Source organism: Bos grunniens, chromosome X (assembly GCF_055505025.1).
Source record: "Bos grunniens cultivar Pamir isolate PY7600 chromosome X, Bosgru_T2T1.0, whole genome shotgun sequence".
NCBI classification, from domain to species: domain Eukaryota; kingdom Metazoa; phylum Chordata; class Mammalia; order Artiodactyla; family Bovidae; genus Bos; species Bos grunniens.
This window is the reverse complement of record NC_141194.1, coordinates 126,569,497-126,585,204: the sequence shown is the minus strand read 5'-3', so window position 1 is coordinate 126,585,204 and position 15,708 is coordinate 126,569,497. Positions and strand designations below refer to the sequence as shown.

General features: G+C 44.7%; 1 protein-coding gene across 1 annotated transcript in view; it reads left to right on the top strand.

Annotated features, from left to right (window-relative positions):
- Window positions 1-7,550, top strand: part of LOC147341337 (zinc finger protein 75D-like) — a 35,064-nt gene extending 27,514 nt beyond the window's left edge. The window contains exons 6-7 of the mRNA XM_086389190.1: window positions 4,110-4,478; window positions 7,396-7,550. Coding sequence (XP_086245316.1) covers window positions 4,110-4,336 — 227 coding nt within the window. The 3' untranslated portion in view covers window positions 4,337-4,478; window positions 7,396-7,550. The remainder of the gene's footprint in view (window positions 1-4,109; window positions 4,479-7,395) is intronic.
- The last annotated feature ends 8,158 nt before the right edge of the window (window positions 7,551-15,708 follow it).

The window sequence follows — 15,708 nt, the reverse complement described above, 5'->3', positions numbered from 1 at the left end:
GTGTGTATCAGTAGTTCATTCATTTTTACTGCTGAGAAGTGTTCTGTAATATTGATAAACGATTGAAAGATATTTTTGCTGTCTTCAGTCTGGGGCTATTGTGAATAAAGCTGCCATGAACATTCCTGTACAGAATTTTGTGTAGAGATGGTAAGTTTGCGTTTCTCTGGGATAGAGAGTGAAAGAGTGAAATTGCCATTTCATATGGTAATTAGATGTTGAATGCTAAACTGGTTTTTAGAGTGGCTGCATTATTTGACCTTCCTGGCCAGCAATGGATGTGATCCTTTCTCCACATTCTTGCCATTGTTTAATAGTATTACCACTTAAAAATTTTTTGGCTTTCTGTTAAGTATGTAATGTTATCTCATTGTGGCTTGGACTTGCATTTCGCTAATAGCTGATGATGATGTAGTTTTTCATGTGCTTATTTGCCATCTTTATATTATCTTCAGTGAAACGGCCTTTGCCATGGTTTTCATTTGGTTGTTTTTTAAGTGTTGAATTTTGAGAGTTCTTGTATAGATTGTAGTGCTTTCTAGCGTATATGGTTTGCAAGTAGTTTCCCCAAGTCTGTATATTTTTCCTTTTATCCTCTTCCCATGGGTTTCCACAGAATAAGTTTTTTATTTTGATGCCCAGTTTTTCACTTTTCTTTTTACCGGTTATCTTTGCTATCAGGGCTAGCCATAGATCCCTAAAATTTTCTATGTTTTTCCTAAAAGTTTTTTAAGTTTGCATTTAAGTCTGTGATTCATATTGAGTAGATTCTATATAAGATATGAAATTTAGATTGAAGCTCATTTGTGTTTTTGCTTGTGTAGGTCCAGTTGCTTCAGCCTTGTTTATTGAAAAGGCTGGCCTTCCTCCATTGAATTGCTTTTGCACTTTGGTCAAAATCAGTTGGGCATACTTGTGTATCTGTTTTGTTCCATCGAGTTATGTGTGAGTCTTTCTTCCCACTGTATTTTGTCAAGATCAATTTTATTTTAAGCTATGCTAGGGCCTGTCCCTTTCCATGTAAAGTTTAGAATACGCTTATCTATAAGAAACTTTTTTGGAATTTTGCTAGAAATAACATGAAACTATATGTGAATTTGAGGAGGAATGATCTCTTTACTGTGTTGATTTTTCCAAACAATGAACACAGTATGTTTTTCAAGTTTTCTTTGATTTCTTTCATCATTTAAAAAATGTTATCTACTTATCTATTTTGGCTACACTGGGTCTTTACTGTGGTGTGCAGCCTCCCTAGTTAGAGCTCGAGGGCTCTCTCTAGTTGCAGGGTGCTAGCTTCATTGCCCTGGGGCATGTGGGATTTTAGTTCCCCAACCAGGGATCAGACCTGAGTCCCCTGCATTGGAAGGTGGATTCTTAACCACTGGACCACCAGGGAAGTCCCATCACCAACTTTCTGATAGAGAAAAAAATTTATTTTATCTATGTTTGTGTTAGAGTATAGTTATTCATCTACTTTTTATAATTTTCAGTGTGCAGATCCTCTACATGTTTGCCAAGCATATGCAGGAGCATTTAATTTTCATTGGCATAACTGTAAATGGTATTATTTTAAATTTTTGTTAAAACAAATATTCAGTGTTTTTATATAGGTCTGCCTCTAATTTTATGTTTTCTTCTTTTATCCTGTGACCCTACTGAACTTGCTTATGAGTTCTAGGAAGGCGTTTTTTGGTAAATTTCTTGGGGTTTTTATACATAGTCACATGATCTACAGTGCTTTTTATTTCTTTATTTATTTGTTGCCTTGTTGCAGTAGGTCCAACTTCTGGTACAATGTTGAATATGAATGGTGAGAGCAAACATCCTTGCCTTCTTCTCAGTTTTATCATGGAAACGTTATGTCTTTCACTTTTACATGTGATGTTCGTGCAGGGTTTTTATTGATACTTTATCAGGTTGATAATAATTCCTAACTTTCCTAGGGTTTTATTTATTTATTTTTGGCTGTGCTGGGTCTTCATTGCAGCACTCGGGATCTCTTTAGTTGAAGTGTGTGAACACTTAGTTGTGGCATACAAATTCTTCGTTGCGTCCTTTCGGTATCTAGTTCCCTGACCAGGAATTGAACCTGGGCCGCTTGTATTGGGAATGTGGAGTCTTAGCCACTGGTCCACCAGGGACGTCTCTCTTGAGTTTTTTTTATCGTTAATGGATGTAGGGTTTGTCAAATACTTTTCTGTGTCAGTCAATGGGATTATGATCTTTCAAAGCTTGTTGATATATGGTGGGTTATGTTGGTTGATTTCAAATATGGAAATCCTACTTGATCACGGTATATAATGCTTACATACTGTTACATTCAGCTTGCCAATATTTTGTTGAGGATTTTCGTGTTGAAGTTCATGGGAGATGTTAGTCTGTAGTTTTCCTTCTGAGTACTGTCTTTGTGTGATTTTGTTACCAGGGTAATTACTGGCCTTATGAAATGATTTGGGTAATAGTTCTTCTTTTCTGGAAGAGATGATATAAAAGTGGTGTTAATTGTATAGATATTTTGTAGAATGCTCCAGTAACACTATATATGAATCTGGAGATGTCTGTTTTGGCAGCTTTTTAATTATGAGTTCAAGTTTTAATTTTCAGAGTGCTATTCAGATTATCTATTTCACACTGGTTGAATTCTGGTAGTTTGTAGATTTTGAGAAATTTACCCATTTCCCCCTAACTTTTAACATTTGTGAACATAAGTTGCTGATAGTATTCCCTTATTATCTCTAATTGCTGCAGAACGTGTAGTGATAGACCCAGTTCCTTCCTGATATGGATGGTTTGCATCTTCTTTCATTTTTGCCTAAGTTAATACAGGTTTATCAGTTCTATTAATTTTTGAGGAGCAAGTTTTTTGTTTAATTTTTGCTGTCATCTTTATTATTCCTTCAATTTTTATTTTCCTTTTATTCTAGCTTCTTCAGGTAGAAACGTAGATTATTTATTTGAGAGCTTTCCTCTTTTCTGTTGTGTGCCTTTAGGGCTATACATTTTCCTCTGAGCATTCCTATAGCTGCATTCCACATATTTTGATTATATTATATAATTTCATTTTCATTTAAGTATGTATTTTTAAATTTCCCTTGAGACTTTCTCTTTGAATCATGGATTATTTAGAAGTATATTTCCATTTGTTCCCATATATTTAAAATTTTTCTGTTGCCTTTGTGGTTTTGATTACCAATCTGATTCCATTTTTGTCAGATTGCTTTTTCTCACTCAAGTTGTGTTTTGTTTTTTTTTTTTTTTTTGGTTCTAGGTGTTCTGTGTGATTTGTGATCTGTTTTTTTGTATCCTGATCATTTTGTCTATTATGTTAGGAGAGTCTGAGTCCTATTTAAATATTTTAATGGGCAGTCACTGTGTTTTAGTTTAGCATGTAAGTTCTTTTCTACTTTGTGGAATATGTGTCTAGTGACAGCTTAATTTTCAGAGCCTTTATGGTATTATTTTGGTCTCCTCGATTTATGTGGTACTGCTGGGATTCCCATGTGCTCCTGCTCATGCTGCCAGAGAGTGAGGAATGAGGAAGATCTTTACTTAGGCTAGAGTGTCTCTCAGTGGGAACCTCTGACCCTTAGGGATGAAGAGGCTTCCTGGGGCCGGCTGCTAGTGGCTGGTTAGCTAGGTCCATCTTGCTAGTTCTGCATGACAAATCTGATGTCTCCGATTGGAGTTCTGATGTTGTCAGACGGTTTCCCATTTCCAATTGTGGATAGAGTTAGCCTACTGAGGCAGCCTTCTGTTGCTCAGTTGAGATTTGGAAAACACGAGATCTGGGTGGCCTACATTTTTGGATGTGGAGATGTAAGATACCTACTGTGTTACTCTTCTAGTCCTGGAGTCCCAACCCATTTTGCCTTCCTCTTACCACTTTATAGAATTCTCTGTTCATTGTATCTTGCATTCTTAAATGGATTTGTAGTTGTGCCCAGAAAGGAAGTCCAGGGAAAAATGGGTCTGTGCCATTTTGTCCAGATTGGACCAAAAATCCCTTGTTCCTGTATTTTTAAAAAGCTGTCAGTATTGATTTTTCTTCCATGCCGACAGTTTTCTTGTTCCGGGAAACAGATGGCTGATTCTTCTGTTTATTCCAACAGGGTTAAAGCTCAAAAATGACCCTGAAAATGACCCACCTGTATCTCTTCCTACATTAGAGATACAACCATCAGGATGCGAAGTATTAGGAAAGGCCACAATGAAAGATCCTGAGACAACAGTGGGCAAGGAAAATCACGGTGATACATGCAGGGTACGGAAACGACCTCGCAGTCCTGAAGCCCCAGCCCTCGCCAGCCACTTCGTGGCTGGTGACAAACTGCACTGAAACTCTCAAAACGGGCCCTTTCCATCAAACTCAAGGAAATTATCTGAGTGCAGCCAACCTGTTGTTTCACTTTAGCCGAAGGAGGGAGCAGAAGGAAGAAATTCTTCATTAGAAACATGAATGATTGACCCTGACCAAAAAGGTAGGAGACCAGAGGCTGGACTTGCGGGCTGGAGGGAGGCTGTTGCTATGGCATCTACATATCCAGCCCCTGGGGGGCTTGGGGGAGGAAGGGACCCGTGGAAGCCAGCCTGGAAAGCTGCCGAGCCGAGAGCAGGCAAGGCAGGGTGCACGCAGGCCCTCTGGACAACCTTGTCATATTTACAACTTGGGGATGAGAGGCGATTTCCTGGGCATCTCGGAGGGTCAGCCCATCACCTCGGACCATGGCTCCGGTAGTGTCACCTGAACACGGGGGAATGGAGGGAAATGGCCCTGGAGAGGCCCTGAGAAAGCCCTAGAAGAGAGAGGATGCTGGCCCCCTTGTCCTCCACCCCTCGAGAGGCAGCCTGGATGGATGGTTGTGCTCTTGGCCCAAGCCCAGGTCTGTCTCTTTCTCAGCCCTTCACAAGACTTCCTCCTGGCGGGTCTGTGGGACTGCTCTCTGCCTGTTCTGTTGTCTCTCTTGTTCCTCTCCACCCTCCAAAGCTTTGCATCAGGGGACAGGGAAGAGAGGGAAAGACATGTTCCTCCCAGCCCTGCCCCATCTCAGCCACGCTCCCTCCACCTCCTACCAGTGCCCTCCTGGTGCCACAGAATGTGCTGCTCCAGTCCTGGACAGCCTCAAGCAGCCCCTATGTCCCAAAGGATTTGGGAAAGTGGGGGTCTCCTTGAATGGAGGGCAGTTGTCAGGCCGGGGTGGGAGAGCAGATGGAGAAGAGGCTTGTAGGGTAGGCAACAACTGGGGAGATGGGGACATCTCTGGGTGAAGAGGCAGCTCTCAAGTCCCCATGTTTTTCTTGCAGGAACTGGTTTTATAGAAGGTGAACCGCCCCTTCTGTGGTCTTGTCCAGAGAGTCAAATCCCTGCCTGGGGCACCCCTGACCCTAGAGTTGCCTGGGGAGCACCCGAGAGAAGAGCCTGACCCCTCGAGGAGAGGCAGGGCCTTCCAGGTGGAGAGCCCGAGGGAAGGGGTGGCCTGGTGATCCAGTACTGGCATGGGGAAGGAAGGATGGAGCTAGAGACACTCTGGTGGAGCAGGTTCTCCCCACCTGCTGGGCTCTGGGAAGGGAGACATTTGCCCTTGTGACATAGATCAGAAGTGGGGGAGCTGAACCTGCCTCTGGGTCTTCACTGCCTACCTGCACCCCAGTCTCTGGGAGATCTGGCACAGTGGGATGGGGGAGGGGAGCACAGACTCCCAAGAGATCTAGAGAGAGAGAGAGGCCCGTGGCAGGGAAGGTGAGAGCAAGTTACAGGGAAGAACTGGGGGACAGTCTGAGCTGATATGGTCACAGGAGAGATGAATCCCAGAACCCCCTTGGGGAGCAAGGTCCTTACACACAAACCTCCCCACCCTAACCCAAGCCCCACGCAAGGCTTAACCAGGGGTTCCTTGGTGTCGAGTGGCACAGGCCTCTCAGTTTGGGTGGGGTGGTGGCTGGCTCCTGGGGCCGAGTGTAATAGGAGGGAAGGGATACAAGTGGGTGGCGTGGAGCTGAGACCCACGCATGACCCCATATCTCTGTCTCCAGGCTGTCCCTCCTGCTAGGATCACACAGGAGCATCTGCTCTGGATGGGCCTGCAGCGGTCCTGCTGTGCTGCTGACTGGTGCACCAGGAGCGGCACTGAGGGGAGCCGGGAGAGGCCCTGGCCCTCACCCCCATCCCACATCCACATCTGCCCCCTCACTGATTGCTCGTGGTCCTGGTCCTCAGTTCCTGGGACTAAGAACCACAGCAGCCTGGTTGCCCCTGGGACAGAGGGGCTGAGCCTCACACCATGTGCCCTTCTCAGCCACCCAGGGCCCGGCTGAAGAGCTCTGCCTGCCTCACCCCGAGGCCTGAGGCTGCACCCAGGCTACCACATGCCCCCCGCAGATTCCCACAGATGGAAGGGCGCTGATGGCTTCCTCCCTTGTGCCAAGTTGCCTGGAAACCCCTGGTCCTGGTGGCCCCTCCTCCACCCCAACTGTGTCCCTCCAGGACCACTTCCGGGAGACTGCCAGCCTTTGGACTGCATCCCTGGAGTTCTGAGAGACTGTGACATGGGCTGCAGGGGAGGAGAGGAGCGCAGGACCAGGGGCCTCCTTGGGGTTGATGCGTAAATGTGCCCTTTTCAAGTTCGGGTCTCACGCTCTGGGTGACTGGATCCCCAGCCGCAGCGTCTTCCTGGGCCAGCCTGAGAGGACCTGGGGAGGGCACTAGGGAGGGTCTTTACTTAATATGTGCGTGCCTGTGTGTGAGTGCGCATGTTGAGTGCATGTGAGTGTGGGGATGTGTGTGTGAATTTGCATGTTCATGCATGAGGGCTTGAGTGTGAGCATGGGGATGTGTGGGTGTATAAGTGTGGATGAGTGTATGGGTATGAGTGCACAGATGTGTGTGTGTGAAGGTACTGGTGTGAGAGTGTGTGTGTGGGTGTGAATGTACATGTCAGTGTGCATGTGTGAATGCGTGTGTGTGAGTGTTTATGCACACATGAGTGGCTGTGCGATGCAGACGGTGCTGAGCTGTTTAGTGGGTGTGCTCTGGGGGACGGGCATCCTGTCCTCCCCAGGCTCCCAGCTCTGTTGGAGCTGCCTGGGCCCTGGAAGGCCGCTTCCTAAAGTGGAGAAAGTATGTTGGAGATTCAGGGGCCCCGGGCTTAGAGACCCATCATCACCTGCAGAGAATCCCCCCTCCCCATGGGGCTCTGGCTGGGGCTGTCCGCCCCCAAAGGTATTGGCTGTGGGAGGGGCGGGGACACGTCCTCAGCACGTGCTCCTGCCACTATTTTTCTTACCATGTTGATCTTGAGTAGTTTGCTGCTGCTGCTGCTCTCCCACCTCTTCCTCATCTCCTCACTAGGCCTCTGCTGCTCTCCTCTCTGTGTACTTTATTTGCAATCTCTTTTTCAGGCAGTGGAGGTTCTACACCATCACCGACTTGAATAAGACAGCTTTCCCTTTTCTGTGTGTGATGAACTCTCCACCAGTCAGCGCAGTCTGGTCAGAGAAATGTTCTTGTTTTCAGTGTTGTCAAATCTTGTGTCTATATAAGTTAATAAAGAAAATTATTTTAGTTCAATAAAAAAAAAAAAAACACAGAGGCCTCTTGTTTCTGGTGTGGTGCCCCCTTGGAGGAAAGGGTCTGTTGGTGAGCTCACCCGACTCTGGTGGCCAGAAGCTGGGGGAGGGGAGCATCCTGAGGGCTATAATTGGGTGGGGTCATGGCAGGAAACCAGTGAATGTTATACTTCATATTAATAGAACAAAGGGGTAATACATAATCATTCCAAAAGATTTAAAACATGGATTTGGTGAAATTCAGTACCCATTCATGATTTTAAAATCTTTTAAGAACATTGAAATTGTTAGGAACTCATTCTTCTGGCAAATAGTCTATAAAAAACCTCATTGCACATAATATTTAATGGTGAAAGAATGTTCCTAATATTGGGAACAATGCATGGTGTCTACTCTTGCCATTTCTATTCATCATTGCAGTGGAAGTTTGAGCAAATGGAATAAGCCCCCTACCCTGACAAATCCATCCGAATTGGAAAGGAAGAAATAAAGCTTTATTTATTCACAGATCATCCTGTATGGAGAAAATAACAAGTAAAGCACAGACACAAAAAAGCCACTAGACCCATAAATTTAGCAAGGCCAACAGGACACAATATCAACATCAAAATATCGCTTATACTTGTACATACTAGCACCAAAAATTCCAAAAATGAAGTTAAGAAAGCAACTGGATACACAATAGCCTTCAAAAGAATAAAACATTAGGGATAAATCCCATAAAAAATGAATAAGATCTGCAAACTAAAAATTACTTAAAACATTATAAGACATAGCTGAGAAAATTTAAACTTAGTAAAGATAGTTCATGGGTTGGGAGACTCAGTATGGCAACCTTCCCCAAGTTTATCTGTAGATTGAGCCCAATATCTATCAAAATCTCAGCTGAATTTCCTGTAGAAATTGACAAGCTGATCTTAAAATGTATGCGGAATATACATTTATATCACCTTAAATAGCCAAAACATTTTGAAAAAGGAAAACAGTTGAAGGATTTATCATACCTATTCCAGAAGTCATCAAGCCACAGCAATCAAAACAGTATGCATCTTGTACAAAGATAGTCATGTAGATCAGTGGAACAGATTGAGAAAGTATGAACAAATCCTTAAATTTATGATGAGATGGGTCTTCTATTGTGGCAAAATACACAACAAATGTCGCCATTTTAACCATTTTAAAGTATCAAATTCAGTAGCATGAAGTACATCCCCAATATGTAACCATCACCATTATCTAATTCTAGAATATTTCCATCACCACAGATGAGAACACCATGTGCATTGTCAGTCTTCATTACCTCCCTACCCTACTCCTTGGCAAATAGAAATATGCTTTCTGTCTCTATGTATATACTTTTTATGGGTATTTCATACAAATGGAATCATATGATATGTAACCTTTTATACCTGGCTTCTTAGTGTAATATTTTGTAGTTCATTCACATTATCTGTAGTTCATTCACATTATTGTATGTTTCTTTTAATGGGAGAATAAAATTCCATTTTATGGATATATGACATTTTATTTATCCAGTCATGTGTTTGTGGACATTTGTGTTGTTTCTACCTTTTTGCCATTGTGAATAGGGTTACTATGGACATTCAAGTACAGGTTTTGTTTGAACACCTGATTGCAATTTTGGGGGTCCACAACTAGGAGTAGAATTGCTGGATAACATGTTAATTCTGTGTTTAACTAATGGAAGAACTCACCAAACTGTTTTACATAGAGGCTGCACCATTTACAGTCCCACTTAGTAATGTATGATGATTCCACACTCTCCAACAGTTGTTATTTTTCTTTTCTAATTTACGGTTATCCTAGTATGTGTGAAGCAATTTTCATGTGCATTTCCCTAAGGCTAATGATGTGAAATTGGACTTCCTGGTGGCTCAGACAGTAAAGAATCTGCCTGCAGTGCAGGAGACCAGGGTTTGATCCCTAGGTTGGGAAGATCCCCTGGAGAAAGTAATGGCTACCCACTCCGGTATTCTTGCCTGGAGAATTTCATGGACAGAGGAGCCTGGTGGGCTACAGTCCCTGGAATTGCAAAAGAGTTGGACATGACTGAGCAGCTGACACTTTCAACTTTCAATGATGTGGAGCATCTGTTCATTTGTTTGGTAGCCATTTACGTGTTTTCTTTGCAGAAATACTAGTACTTTGGGATAAATTTGACAAAATTTCTGGAAGACCTGTACACTGAAAATTACAGAAGGAATTAAATACTACAAACATAAATTGATATCTCATGCTCACAGATTTGAACACTCAATATTGCTGGATGGGAGCTCTAGAAAACTGACCTATAGATTCAATGCATTCCCAGTGAAGCAACAGTAGGACTTTGAAAATAAATTGACAAAGTGATTCCACCTTTCCATAGAAATACAAAAGGCTAAGGAGAGCCAAAATTTTTGAAAAAGAACAACGATGCAGGATTTATACTACTTCATTTCAAAACTTGATATAGATCAACAATAATTCAGTGTGATCTTGGTATAAAGATAGATTTACAGATCAATGGATGAGAACAGAGTTCACAATATACTCAAAACTATATGGACGATTGCCTTTGTTTAATTTATTTTAATTGGAGGCTAATTACGAGGTGGATGGAACTATTATACAGAGTGAGTAAGTCAGAAAGACTATTGCCTTCTGACTGAGATGTAAATTCAGTACAACAGAGAAAAATAACATTTTTAGCAAACTACTGGAAACATTTGAAAAGCACATCTTTAAAAACAAACTCACATAACATACAAAAATTAACTACATATCATGAGACAACACCAAAATACATGCCACCTGCAAAGTACTGTAGTACTGAGAAGCACTACTCCCTGGAAGCTTGAGGGCCAATAGGTTGACGTAAGTGAACTGTGTTGTACAAACAAACTAAGGAAGATTCATAATGATGCACCCAAAGCTACACAACTAGTGGGTGGGAGATGCAAGGTAGCAGCCAGGTTTCCTGACTTTCGGCTTAGGCTTTTCTGCACTATTCTGGTCAGTTGCACCCTGTGGCAGATTCCCTCTGATCCCAGAGGACAAGTTCATGCCTTGTTTCTGGGACAAAGCCCCTGTCACATGTCCTTGCATCTAAATCCATGACTTGTGGGACTTCCCTGGAGGTCCAGTAGTTAAGATTTCAGCCTCGGGGGCTCCCCAGGTGGTTCATTGTTTGAGAATCAGCCTGCCAGTGCATGACACGTGGCTTCGATCCCTGGTCCGGGAAGATTCCACTTTGCACGGAGCAACGAAGCTGGGTTCCACAACTGTGGAAGCCCTGGTGCCCTAGGTCCTGTGCTCTGAACCAAGAGAAGTCAGGGCAATGAGAAGTCTGAACGCTGCAAAAAAGAGTATTCCTGGCTCACCGCAGCTAGAGAAAGGCCCACCACAGCAACAAAGACCCAGCTGCTGCTGCTAAGTCGCTTCAGTCGTGTCCGACTCTGTGCGACCCCATAGACAGCCTCCCACCAGGCTCCCCTGTCCCTGGGATTCGCCAGGCAAGAACACTGGAGTGGGTTGCCATTTCCTTTTCCAATGCATGAAAGTGAAAAGTGAAAGTGAAGTTGTTCAGTCATGTCCGACTCTTAGGGACCCCATGGACTGCAGCCCACCAGGCTCCTCCATCCATGGGATTCTCCAGGCAAGAGTACTGGAGTGGGGTGCCATTGCCTTCTCCAAAGACCCAGCACAGCCAAAGTAAATATATAAATAAAAAATTATAAAGAACCTATGAACTGATTATGAGGTTCTGATATCTATGTTAGTGGAGCATCACCATCTGCTGGTTGATTCCTTGAACTATATCAGAAAGCCCTTGGGGTGTTGTGTTGCCAAAGGCTTCACCACAGACACAGTCACTGCTGCACAGCCAGTTTTGATAAGGTCAAGAGAAGAAAGAGAAGACAGCTTTGGGGGCACAGGAAGGGAGTGGGGGTGGTGGTGGATGTCAACGTGAGGCTATAGAATCTTGTATAACTCGAAAATATATTTGAGCAGCGTCTTCTACTTGTGGATTCCTTGAACTGCATCAGAAAGGTCCAGGGGAGATGTGTTCCTAAGGCCTCAACAACAGGAACAGTCACCTGAGAAGAGTCAGTTTTGATAAGGGCAAGAGGAGAAAGAGAAGTGAGGTCTTGGGGCACAGCATAGGAGTGGGAGGAGCGGATGTCAATGTGAGGCCGTAGAGCCTAGTGTAACTCAATAACCTACCATCTGCTGGTGGATCTCATGAACTACATCAGAAAGCCCTGGGGATGTGTTGGCCACTCATTTTACATCAATCAATGAACACTGACCAAGGGGAACATTGACCACATGGAAGCAGTCTATCCTCCAGGATAAATCTTTGTTACTGATCAGCTTGATTGAGAGCTGATCAGACGAGCTCCACAGTCTCAGGACCTCAAAAGGCAAGGCACTGGCTGAAGCTTGCAAGGGCGTGATGACTAAAGTTCTGCCTCTGACCTTCCATCCACACCAGCAGTGAGAGCCCTTAAGCCACTTCTGTAGTATATGCTTGCTTGCTACTCAAAGTGTGGTCTAGGGACCAGCAGCATTAGCATCACCTGGGAATTTCTGGCTCTGAGGCCTCCATCACAGGCCTATTGAACCAGGACTTGTATTTTCATAATATGCCTGGTGATTCCATGCACATTAAAGTTTGAGAAGCACTACACCCTGGTAGCTTGAGGACTGAGAGGTTAACAAAAAACTGTATTTTAAGTGAGTTTAAAAAGACTCACAATGATGTACAAAAGCCACAGAACTAGGGGTGGGAGATTCAAGGTTAGCAGCCAGATTGCTTGATGTTCAGCTGAGGCATTTCTTCACGATTTTGGTCAGTTGCACCCTGTTCATGCTTTGTTTCTTGGAGCAAGCTCCTGTCATATGTCTGCATCTAAATCTATGACCTGGGGGAACTTCCACAGTGGTCCAGTAGTTAAGACTTCACCTTCCAGGTCTTCCCTTGGGGTCCCAGTGGTTAAGATTCCACCTGCCAGTGCAAGGGACAGAGGTTCAATTTCTGGTACAGGAAGACCCCACATGCCAAGGGGGAACTAAGCCAGGGCGCCACAACTATTGAAGCCATCACTAGGGCCTGTGCTAGGAAACAAGTCACAGCAATGAGAAGCCCATAAAATTGAACCAAGAGAAGCCCTGGATCGCTGCAACTAGATAAAAGCCCACTGAAGCAAGGATGACCCATCACAGTCAAATAAATACATAAATAAAAAAAGAACCTATTAACTGATTGTGTGCTTCCGATTTCTATACTAGTGGAGAAGAGCCATCTGCTGGTGGATTCCTTGAATTACACCAGAAGTCCCTTGGAGTATTGTGTTGATAAGGTCTTCAGACACAGAGACAGTCACCCTCGTACAATTTTGATATGAACAAAAGAAGAGAAGAGAGGTCTTGAGGCACAGGAAGGGAGTGGGAGTAGATATCATTGTGAGACTGTGGAGCCAAGTAGAACTCGAAGAGCTAGTGAATCAGTGCCCTCTGATGGTGTATTCCTTGAACTACATCTGAGAGCTATGGAGGTGTTGTGTCAACAAGGCTTTCAGCGACAGGGAGAGTCACTCCTGCACAGTCACGTTTGATAAGGGCAAGAGAAGAAAGAAAAGACAGGTCTCGGGGCACAGGAAGGGAGTGGGAGAGTAAATGTCAATGTGAGGCTGTAGAGCCAGGTAGAATTCAGGAAATGTAGTGGAGCAGCACCATCTGCTAGTGGATTTGTTGAACTAAATCAGAAAAGCCTGTGGGTGTTGTGTTGCCAAGGCCTTCAGTCATAGGGACAGTGCCTCCTGCACACCCAGTCTTCAGAAGAGCAAGGTAAGAAAGAGAAGAGAGGTCTTGGGGTACAGGAAGAAAGTAGGGGGAGTATATCTCAATGTGAGACTGTAGATACTTAAATAACTGGAAAACTTAGTGGGGCAGCGCCATCTGCATGTGGAATTCTTGAAGGACATCACAAAGCCTTGTGGGTGTTGTGTGTCCATGACCTTCAGGTACAGGAACAGCCATCCAGCACAGACAGTTTTGATATGGGCAAGATGAGAAAGAGAAGGGGGGTGGTCCCAAGATGGTGGAGGAAAAGGATAGCGAGACCACTTTCTCACCCCCAAATCCATCAAAAGATCGTTTGAATGTTGAGCTACTTCCACAAAATAATTTCTGAACACTGGCAGAGGACACCAGGCACCCAGAAAAGCAGCCCAATCTATTCAAAAGGAGGTAGGACAAAATATAAAAGATGAAAACAGACAAAAGATTTAGGGACAGAGACCCGTCCTGGAAAGGGAGTTGTGAAGGAGAAGTTTCCACATTGTAGAAAACCCTTTCATAGGTGTGTCTGTGGGGAGTTTTGGGATCTCAGCGGGCAACATAACAGGACGGGGGGGATGCCCTACAGAATATGCGCCTCACCACAACTACAAGCAGAGATGGAGAAGCGGCACAGACACTCTCTTCCACCAGCAGCAGGTGGGGGCTGGACTGGGAGGTACAGGCTGCATCATCGATCCTTATGGTAAGGACCGGGCCTGAATGCCCTGAGGACAATCTGAGGAAGCCAATGTGAGATAGCAACCTAAACCGTGGGATTGCTAGAGAGATGAAAAACAAGAAATAAACCTTTCCTGTGAAAGGCTCTAATGCTACACGATGACCCCTGGTGTGCTCACAGAACAAAGGATTGAGCGAATACCAAATGAGAGCAAGCCAGCTGCCATTTAGGGCCCTCCCTCCCCAGTGCCAGAGAGGCAGCTGTGTCACAGCCAGAGCTGGAAGGCAAGGGACTGCTGCAATCTTGGCCCCAGAGACTGCATCTTCTATCAAACTGTGAGCAGGCTCCAAGTTGCTAATCATGTCTTCCTGGGATACTGGACAGTTCACATCTGCCAGGAGTGTCACAACCTGAGATCAGCTCCCCAGAGGAGATACGTAGCACACCTGAGGCTGTCACTGTGCACCTAGGAAACCAAGTGGCCAGGACCGGGGCGGTGCACAAGATGCATGGCCCACCTGGGACAGTGCACTCACCAAGCGCCCAGTTACCTGAGTTGCTCAGACCTGGGAAAGGCACAAAACCCACAGCCCATCTGGGTCTGTGCCCCTGCAGAGCACCCTAGAACCTGAGTGGCTTAGACCTGGGAAGTGCACAAAATGCAGGGCCCACTTGGGACAATGCCCTTGCAGAGCACCCTGGAGCCTGAGCAATGTGGACCCAGGAAGTACACACCACCTTGGGCTGTGGCAAACCCAGTGTGGTCCATCCACTGCAAGCACTCCCCACACATGCCAGTGGTATTTGTTTGCAGTGCCCTTCCCTCCCCACAACACAACTAAACAAGTGAGCCTAAATAAGTGGCCACCTTCGCCCCCTTGAGTCAGGGCAGAAATTAGACATGGAAGAGAACTGAAAACAGAGGAAGCCAAAATAAACAAAGAAGGGGGAACCACTCTGCAAGTGACAAGTGCAACAGAATCAAACCCTGCAGTTAATGTTGAGACTGTGCACTTGAGAGGCACCTATAGACCTTGAAAACAAGATCTCAAGCCAGAGATGAGCCAGAATATATATAAGATATATATGCCAGATATACAAGCCAGAATAAGGGGTTATCTGACTGGTTCCAAATAGGAAAAGGAGTACGTCAAGGCTGTATATTGTCACCCTGATTATTTAACTTATATGCAGAGTACATCATGAGAAACGCTGGGCTGGAAGAAGCACAAGCTGGAATCAAGATTGCCAAGAGAAACATCAATAACCTCAGATATGCCGATGACACCACTCTTATGGCAGAAAGTGAAAAGGAACTAAAAGCCTCTTGATGAAAGTGAAAATGGAGAGTGAAAAAGTTGGCTTAAAGCTCAACATTCAGAAAATGAGGATCATGGCATCCGGTCCCACCACTTCATGGGAAATAGGTGGGGAAACAGTGGAAACAGGGTCAGACTTTATTTTGGGGGGCTCCAAAATCACTGCAGATGGTGACTGCAGCCATGAAATTAAAAGACACTTACTCCTTGGAAGGAAAGTTATGACCAATCTAGATAGCGTATTCAAAAGCAGAGACATTCCTTTGCCAACAAAGGTTCGTCTAGTCAAGGCTATGGTTT